This window comes from Penaeus chinensis, chromosome 9, assembly GCF_019202785.1.
Source record: "Penaeus chinensis breed Huanghai No. 1 chromosome 9, ASM1920278v2, whole genome shotgun sequence".
Lineage (NCBI taxonomy): Eukaryota > Metazoa > Arthropoda > Malacostraca > Decapoda > Penaeidae > Penaeus > Penaeus chinensis.
Window position 1 is genome coordinate 11,492,506 of NC_061827.1, and position 9,745 is coordinate 11,502,250.

The 9,745-nt window shown below is 34.7% G+C and overlaps 1 protein-coding gene across 1 annotated transcript; it reads right to left on the minus strand.

Moving 5' to 3' along the window:
* Positions 1-1,122: 1,122 nt before the first annotated feature.
* Positions 1,123-6,515, minus strand: LOC125028654. Its single transcript, XM_047618129.1, has 5 exons — positions 6,098-6,515; positions 5,372-5,997; positions 5,083-5,235; positions 4,564-4,887; positions 1,123-1,191 (listed from the first exon to the last, which is right to left on the minus strand). The coding sequence occupies exons 1-5, from the start codon at positions 6,513-6,515 to the stop codon at positions 1,123-1,125; spliced, it is 1,590 nt and encodes a 529-aa protein (XP_047474085.1).
* Between the last annotated feature and the right edge of the window lie 3,230 nt (positions 6,516-9,745).

The window sequence follows — 9,745 nt, forward strand, 5'->3', positions numbered from 1 at the left end:
ATTTGGCTAGTACATGTGATGGTGTCATGGGCTTCAGCACATTTACAGCAAACAAATTTAGATGAATCTTTGTCAATACATCTTAATGAGGTGTGTCCGAATTTTTGGCATCTATTACAATGCATTGGCTTTTGGACATAAGGTCTTACTTGAACACGTTCATAACCGACATTGACATATTCAGGAATTTTATTCAAGGCAAAAGTAAAAAAACACAGTCCAGTTTTCGTTCGCACATTCCCGTTCTTCTTGGTCATACAATGAACGTCCACTACGTCTTGGTCCTTCATGCTCTCAAGAATTTCACTTTTTTCCATCGTCCTCAAATCCCTGTGAAAGGTTACTCCCTTACAGGTATTTGGGCCAATAGGAATAGTTGCTCTTACTCGAAGATCATGAATTTGCGTCAGCTTAAGTAAATCCTTAATCTGGAAGTTGTATTGTACTTTAACAAGGAGGCTTCCATCTCGCAATTTTTTGACAAAATCAAAATCGCCGTCCACTTGACCATTAAGGACCTTTTTGATGATAAAGGGGTTCACGTTCAAAAGCGACTAATTTTCTTTCACGCATTTTACATTCGCGAACCTTGCATTCTGGGTGGGGATTTTGAAAGTTGGTCGTCTCGTCTTGTCATCAGTGGGGGTACCGTTGTTCGTAGTCAGAGAGTGGTCATGAGTCGCCCCCCCTCCTTGAGGAGGAGAAGGGGTAGCCGGGGAGTCATTCATTTTGGGTATCGGACCAGGTCCGACCCCTTTGCTCAAAATCGTAGTCCTGAAGGGACAAAAACCTCTTAACTGTTGTTATCAACCTAACTGCAATAGCTAAGAGAGTAAATTAGTTTTTCGTCCTCTACTCCCCCAGTGGAAGCCTGGTTGTGTTCTCCAGTACCACAGAGGGATCGAGTTATGTGTGGGACACTTCCTTATCGCCGAACTTGCCTAGGCGAAGGACGGTAATTCAATGCCCACCCCCCAAGCGAATATGGGAGTTCACGAGGAACTCCGGTAGGCTCAGGAAAGTCACATTAGAAGGAAAAGAAATCAGGACCAAAGAAAAAGTGCGCCCAAATGACGCCCCAGACTACTGGGCCTTCCTACCCAGGGGTCAAAGCCACAAGGGCTACCCTGCTGTAGAGGAGAGCTGCGGGTCTGAGGTGGGGTGCTGACTACACCTACTGCCTCGTGCCACCTGCAAAAAGCAAAAGCACTGAAGGTGCTAGCAAAGCACTAATGTGCGAAAGGGTCTGTTATGACAGGGTTTACTTTATTTCAGTTACTTTAGAAAACTCAGAAGCAACAATGTCAAGCGAGACGAGAGGCCCCGGGCTCCAGGGTAGCTCTTGTGGCACAAGACTTATTTTTTTGTTGCTGCTGTGTTAAGAACAAGGTGTTCGCTCATCAAAGTCTGAAACACGAGTGCTTGTAATATTAAATTTGTTTATATGAAATGTTATATATTTATTAGTTATGAACATTTATAATATTTTTTATGTAATTATATGTTTATTCTTTGATGTAAGCGTAAATAATTAATTTGTAAGTTTTCTTATATGTAATTTCTTTGTAATTTCAGTAATCAGCATATAAACATTTGGACAATCAAAAGGATGTTTATCTGAATTCCGAAACTTTCCAACACTGTTAACCTACGTTCCCACATCATTACGAAAATTATGATTTCCGAACCCACTACTGGTTCCTCGTGGTGAATGAGTAAGTTTTGTGTAGGCGAACAGCGAGGCGTTTTTTATAATTGTCTATTTTTGAAACTGGAGAAAAGCTAGCGGAACGACAAAGTTTCCCCCCTAAATTATAAACATTTTCTTTGGACGCAAAATACATGAGTGGAGAAATATAACGCAACGAAAAGGTTTCCCCTAAAGAAAATTGAACGTTTTCTGTAAGCACAATCAAGCCCTGTCGTTTTCTCTGGTCATTAGAATAAAGGGATAACTTACTTTATAATTCCAGCGAGGTAGGCGGTGTGTGTCTTTCTCCGAGTTAGCAATATAAAAGGCCCGCTTTTGTTAGACATTTTCAGATCCTGGTGGCGGCATCGGTAGCGTCTCTGACTCCCACTTGCAAGACCCGGGATCGAGACCAGAGTTCACTTAGGTCGGCAGCTATGCAGAAAGGCGGCAGCTGACCCACATGGATTGATAAATTCAGTAAGCTGGTTCTGGCTGGCCAATCGGTAGCTGTTTTGTTTTTATTTGGCGATAATAATAATAAGATAATAACAATAATTGATGATAATAATGATAATAATAACAATAATAATAATAATAATTATTATTATTATTATTATTATTATTATTATTATTATTATTATTATTATTATTACTATTATTATTATAATTAATATTATTATCATTATTAATGATAATAATAATAATCAATAATAATAATAATCATCAATAACAACAACAACAACAACAATAATAATAATAATGCAAATAATGATAATAATAATAATAATAATAATAACAATGATAAAATTATCATTATAATTATTATCATTATTTTTTTTTCAATCATTATTATTATTATTATTAATATACTATAATATAATTATTATCATTGTTAAAAGTATCAATAACAACGATAATAATAATAATAATAATAATAATTATTATTATTATTATTATTATTATTATTATTATTTTTATTGTTATTACAATATCATCATTATTATTGTTGTTGTTGTTGTTGTTGTTATTAATATTAGTAGTTGTAGTTTTATTATAATAATAATGATTATTATTATCATTTTTATCATTATAGTAATACTATAATGATAATAATAAACAATAAACTATAATGATAACAATAATAAGGATAATAACAGCAATAATAATAATAGTAATATTAAAAGAAAAGATAGTTATATAAATTATATAATAAATATATGATTATATAAAGTTATAATAATAGTAATAACAACAATAACAAAAAAGAATGATCATGATAATAATGATAATGACGATAAAGATAATGATTGATAATGATAAAGATAATAATAATACTTAAATATGATAGTGATAATGATAATAAAGACATTGATGATAATGTGGAAACGTAGGTTAACAGGGTTGGAAAGTTTCGGAATTCAGATAAACATCCTTTTGTTTGTCCAAATGTTTATATGCTGATTACTGAAATTACAAAGAAATAACATATAAGGAAACTTACAAATTAATTAATTACGCTTACATCAAAGAATAAACATATAATTATATAAAAATATTATAATTGTTCATAACTAATAAATATATAACACTTAATATTAACAATTTTAATATTACAACAATATCAAATCAATGGTAATTATTTCAACTCGCCGAAAATTATGATTTCCGAACCCTCCTACTGGTTCCTCGTTTCATGAGTCATATACCCATTAAATGGCTAGCATCCTTATGTTCGCTGCCTGAACAATAAGAAGCCTTATGCTTCTACAGTAAGACGTGACATTCGGCAAAATAAGTCCTATACTCATTTATAAACAGCGAGCCTTACGCTCCACGCTCCCCTCGGGTGAATACGAGTTTAAAGTATTTTCCTTGACATGACATTAATTGTGACTAAAAATGACATTAAATTAATGTATAATTATTTTAGTCTCATTGTCTATCTTTGTTCCATGAATAACAGTTACAAATACTGAGACGAGTAAATAGTAAATGCGTAATGATCTTAGTTGTGTTCCATAAAAAACTTTTAGAATATAATAATTATTAACTTTCTTTAATGATGATACTTAATTTATTGCGCATTGTATGTTGTTGATGTAATCAAACACAAGTTGATTTGCTTAAATAAAAATGCGCTCTGACTCCCTTCTGTGACCGTGAACTGTTATAGAAAATGTGATGTTATGATTTCGAGGGATAACTCGAGTAGTTTTCGTACAATCTCTGGAGCTTTGTCTTCTCGTAAATAAACCGATATATAACACATATCTGGTCATTACACACTCCCCCACAATTTAGGAACTAAATTCAAAACGTAAAATTGTACTGACCTGATACTAATACGTATAACCTATATATATATACCTTATACATAAACATTAATACTACGTTGTACAATTCATAGGAACTCATGTCTTTATGAATTCAACAGACACAGACGTCTTAACAAATTGCATTATTTAAGTACAAAGTAGATTGACTCTACAACCGTATACAAAGGAACTATATGTGATAATATTACAAATACAACGATTTCTTTACTTCCTGAAGTTTACAACCATTTTCATATTGGGCTATTAAGGCAATTCGACTATTTCGTTACAGTCAGCTTTCATCACGAGACACAATTTTGCAATTGGTCGTTGCAAAACCGTATCCTTTGTCTTTACTTCAGCGGATCTAACATGCCCATTATTGTCCTTTATAGTTTTAGTAACTCTTCCTAGACAATAAGAGTTCCTTACATTTTGTTCAACAATTAACACAATGTCTCCAATAGCCACGTTTATTTTAGAAGTACATCATTTTTGTCTTATTTGTAGTTGGGTTAGATATTCCCTTTGCCATTTTTTCCAAAATACGTCTACCAAGTGCTGCATTTGTTTCCAACGTTTCCTTGAATAACAGTCTTCACTAAAGTCTCCTAGCGCCATTTCATTACCAGGGCGTAGTTGTAGGAGATGGTTAGGTGTTAAGGCTTCCAAATCAGATGGGACATTTGGGTTAGCTGTCAAAGGTCTATTATTCAATATTGCTTCAATTTCGTGCATTAGTGTTACTAGAGATTCATCATCCAATGTTACAATTTTTTCCTTGGCCAACGAGTACAGAATTTTTCTTACAGACCTTATCATTCTTTCCCATACTCCTCCGAAGTGTGAGCTAGCAGGATTAAATTCCCACTCTATTCCCTTGTTGATGAGATGATTATTAATTACCTTACTATTAATATTCTGAATTTGTTCTCTTAATTGTCTTTATGCACCTACAAGGTTTGTTCCATTATCGCTTCTTATATATTTGACCACACCTCTTCTTGCTATGAACCTTCTTATGCTAGCTATACATGAGTCGGTATCCAAGGAATGAGCTATCTCCAGATGTACCGCTCTTGATGCTAAACATGTGAAAATTACACCATAACGTTTTACTGTGTTCCTACCTCTTTTAACTTCAAAAGGACCAAAGTAGTCCATTCCAACCTTAGTGAACGGTGGTTCTTCTGGAGTAACTCTTTCCTTGGGTAAGTCAGCCATTTTCTGTTCGCATAGTTTGGCTCTATACTTACGGCAATTTACACAGTTAGCCGTTATACTCTTGGCTATTGCCGCAGCGTTAATTATCCAAACCCGTTCTCTTAAACCTTGACGTGAGCCTCTCTTACGATCAGTTTACAGGCATTAGACTGTTTAGGCAAAATGATCTGGTGTTTCCTCTCAAACAGTTATTCAGTCTGCCTCCTACTCTTAAAACACCTAGAGTTATTATAGGATCTAATTTGTACAATGGGCTACCCTTTCCTACATTTAATGTCTTAGTATCTTTCATAGATTTAGTTTCTTCTGAGAAGTAATTTTGTTGTTCTAATTGTACAATTACCTTTTCGGCTTCGTTCAGAATTTCCTTTGACAAGATGATATCTTTATCAATTTCTCCATTCTTCTTTTGTTTGAATTTCCTGCATTCCAGAATTACCCATCCGACAATTCTTTTTAGTTTAGTCCAAGTGGAGTACCTATTTGTTAAGCTAGACATAAATGAATCTTCCTTAATTACCGTTGCATGGGCTACCTTCGATGCCATTTCGTCCGGTATAATTGTACACTTAAAGTTTCTTGATTCTGGCCACTCTGACATAGGTTTGCTCAGAAATTCTGGACCTTGGAACCATCTACTTATTTTATCTTCATCACAATTTCCATGCATTCCTCGTGATGCTAAGTCTGCAGGGTTCAAATCTGAAGCAATATAGTGCCAGTCTTCGACATTCGAACCTTCGTGAATTGTGGTTAATCTATTGGCTACGAATGTGTGATAGCGCGTGGTATTAGCGATACACTGTAATACCGAAGTACTCTGTCCAGAAAAACTTGTTTTCATAATGAAAACCTAACTCCTTACTGACTACATTAGCCAGTTTCACAGCAAGAGTTGCTCTTGTTAGTTCCATTCTGGGAATGGTAATCTTCTTAAGTGGTGCTACCCTTAACTTTCCTACCACTAGGTTACATTCGATGCTCTGATCAGAGTATTGGAATCTTGCATATATAGCAACGCCATACCCACTATCGCTTGCATCGGCAAAACAATGTAATTGTACTTTAGTATATTTAGCTTGTACTTTCCTTGAGCATCTTGGAACTTTAATATTCTCCAGGGAATCTATGGTTTCTATCCATTTCCTATATTCCTTTGATTCCTTATCAGGTATAGGTTCATCCCATTTTAGTCCCTTTTTGCACAAACTTTGTAAGACTAATTTAACAGGCAAAGTAAAAGGTGAGACCAGTCCTAAGGGGTCGTACAAGGAACTAACCATTGACAGTATCCCTCTTCTATTTTCCTGTTTATCCTGTATATTAGTTCACGTTAAAACTGGAAGATAATTCTGGCCACTCGTCTTCAACTCCGTTTTCGATTAATTATCATCAAATATATCTATCAAAAATGTTCTCACGTTAGATCGTCCATTTATTTTCCATTTTCATTCATTTAATTTCCATTATTCAGTTATAAACCTGTATAATGAGCATGAGCAGATATATGAACACGTATATATGTATATATTTAAGATATAGAGATAATAACCAACAAAGCAAATAATCGTATTTACAAAGAAATCAAATATACACACATAGACATATGAACCTGTATAATGAACATGAGCAGATATATGAACACGTATATATGTCCATGTGTGTACATTTTATTTCATTGTAAATACGATTATTTGCTTTGTTGGTTATTATCTCTATATTTTAAAAAGTGACTGCATCATAGGATTATCATACTTAATTGCTGGTTAACAATTTATTAAATAATCGTGTTACAAAAAAATATATATATATATTTCACTCGTGCCACAAAAAATAAAAAAAAAACTCGTTTGCATTTCTTTTGCACGTGTGCCAACGCCATCACGAAATACGGAGAAAATACTAAGCTTTTGATCATTTTTACGAAATCCGGGAAGGGCAGGGGTCTACAGGAGCGTACGTCCGGTCAGTCGTGAGCGTGGGCGTCAACTCTCGCGCTCTTAAAAATCACTGTAAGGGCCACGACCTAGAACGGCTCTGATTGGCTGGAACTACACGCCCGTTAACCTGATTGGTCCACATTCGGGGGTATATCTTTGAGAAATAATATTAAGTGGAATAGAGTACTAAAAAGTAAATGCAGTAAAATGAGGCAGTGAAAATCACCTTACAAAACATCTAAGAAAATATATAAAAAATATGTATAGAGAGAAAGATAAAAACTACATATGAAAAAAATAAAATGGTGACTACTTGAAATGAAAAGAAAATTTAATACTATTTTAACAGAGAACGGAAGTATATATCTGTACAAGTAGATATATATAAAATAAAAGTAAGGTGGACCCCAGGGTACACTACATTTATATTTACTGTTAGGTATACTATTAATCATAATTCGGAACGTGAAAGAATAACCACCTCATACGGCTAGCTAGAACCATCACAGAGACAGAAGGCTTTAGGGCAAGTGAAGGGTCCCGTTCGCTCTTCTGCGGGAAGTGAATTTCCAAGTACTGTATGCTAAATTCTACGCTAATTATTGAGTACTATAAATTTGGGTTCTTTGGGAAAGCGCAAGGACATTGACAGCCTATCTAATTTTGGGTAACGGTGGTAGATGGACAACAAACACTAAATACAAATTTCACCCTAGTTTATTGTGTACTTATAAAAAAAATATATGATGTGCAAAACAAACAATGTACAGGTACTTGTACGGAGGGTTAAAAACTATTTCCTTATTTTAGAAAAATGGACATTTTAAACAACCGAAACAAAATAATATTATCAATAACATTTTCTTCACATACGAAAACAATTTCTAGTTCAGTTAACCGAAAACAAACATTAATGATTTATTAAAACTAAACATAATTCTACACATAATTTTGCCACATTGTAAAAAAAGAAAAAAAAAAATTACACTGCAATGCCCAATACCGAGGACCCTGGGTTGCTTAAACCTTTGACATTCTACCTCAAGGTAAACGATTTTTATGCCCCACCATCGGTATGTGAACTAAATTATACATTAGCCGATAGAGGCGCCAATAGCACCCACATCATGACATCATTAGCGCTGGGAAATTACTGCGACATCGAATATTCTTTGGTCATACTGGGTCGCATTGGGTGAATGGGTAGGTAGGGGTTGTGGCTCAGAACGCCTAGCTAGGAGGCGGTGGGAGATGTGAGGCCACGCTATATATAAGTCTCTGTAAGTATATGTAAAATATTCTTCTATAATCGTATACTAGTATATATTCAATTACCATGCAGGTATGAGGAACAACCTTCACCAGGCTATCAATTACTCTTACATGTTTAAGAATGGTAGAATGAGTGAGCAATCCCGGGTAAACTTGACCAGCAGTAAAGAAATGACGTACATGTACACCGTAGGCTCCCTATTACATGTATCAATTTCAGCAGTACTTTTATACCAATTTCACAGAATGTAGAAAGTAAATTAAGGAAAAGAACGTTCATCAAGTCATCAGCATGGGCTAAATTATGGTTCACGTAGTGAATGTGTTTGATGTATTTTTTTTTTTTTTTTTTTTCAATTAAATCGAACGCCTCCTTTGCGGTATTGACTTATCCAGGCGGAGGTTCAGCTGCGGCGCCCATGCTGACAACATAGTATGGAGACTATGACAGATTCCCGCTTCGCGCCAATTACACAGGTACTACGACCATCCGCTAGGAGTCGCACCAATTTCATATAACGATGGTGGGTGATAAAAGTTCTCTACCCTACTCCGTCTCAATGGCGTCTCTGCCGACCCATTCCCTCCTTTATTTGCATCAGAACCCATGCTCGATCTAACGTTGTAAAGAGGCCAGAGACAGGACTCTTCATTCCTAAAAATAATGACAATATTTATGAATACTTGCGATTATCTAAAGCAGATATATCCAGAAAGAAACATTGAAAAGCTACACAAGGCCTACTCCCTCGACTCCGACGACCTCTAGTAGTTTCATATAACAGCAAAATATTTGTGACACTTCGTTTTTAAATCTTTTTGTCTTTGTCCCTCTTATCGTTTCACAACACTGTATAAAAGTATATTTAAATATTTTATGCACTAATCCTGCGCATGTTCTGAAGTTGAAATTGCGTGAAAAGTGTAATTAGAAGAAATGTGTGGTCAACAATATTTTTTTTTTCTTTTGGAGGGATACGAACACACACCATGGTTGTGTGACTGTTATGGGGTTCACATACACATTATAGGCATTTTTTTTTTTTAAGTATAACTTCTAAGTTAATATTTACTACTAATTAACATTAACAGTAGATAATGATTTAACATATTTTCGACCATCACAGCTTATGATACAGTGTGTGAAATTAAAGGCCGATATATATGTGTGTGTGTGTGTGTGTGTGTGTGTGTGTGTAGATATATATAGTATATCTATATATATGTTTGTACACACACACACACACACACATACACACACACACACACACACACACACACATATATATATATATATATAT

Excerpts from the sequence above, each read along its gene's own strand:
- LOC125028654 (XM_047618129.1), bottom strand. The coding sequence starts at position 6,515 with ATGGTTAGTTCCTTGTACGACCCCTTAGGACTGGTCTCACCTTTTACT. Across the intron at positions 5,998-6,097 it reads GAAACTGGCTAATGTAGTCA|CCAATAGATTAACCACAATT; the intron begins GTAAGGAGTTAG and ends ACACATTCGTAG. Across the intron at positions 4,888-5,082 it reads CATGTTTAGCATCAAGAGCG|GGAATAGAGTGGGAATTTAA; the intron begins GTACATCTGGAG and ends CTCATCAACAAG.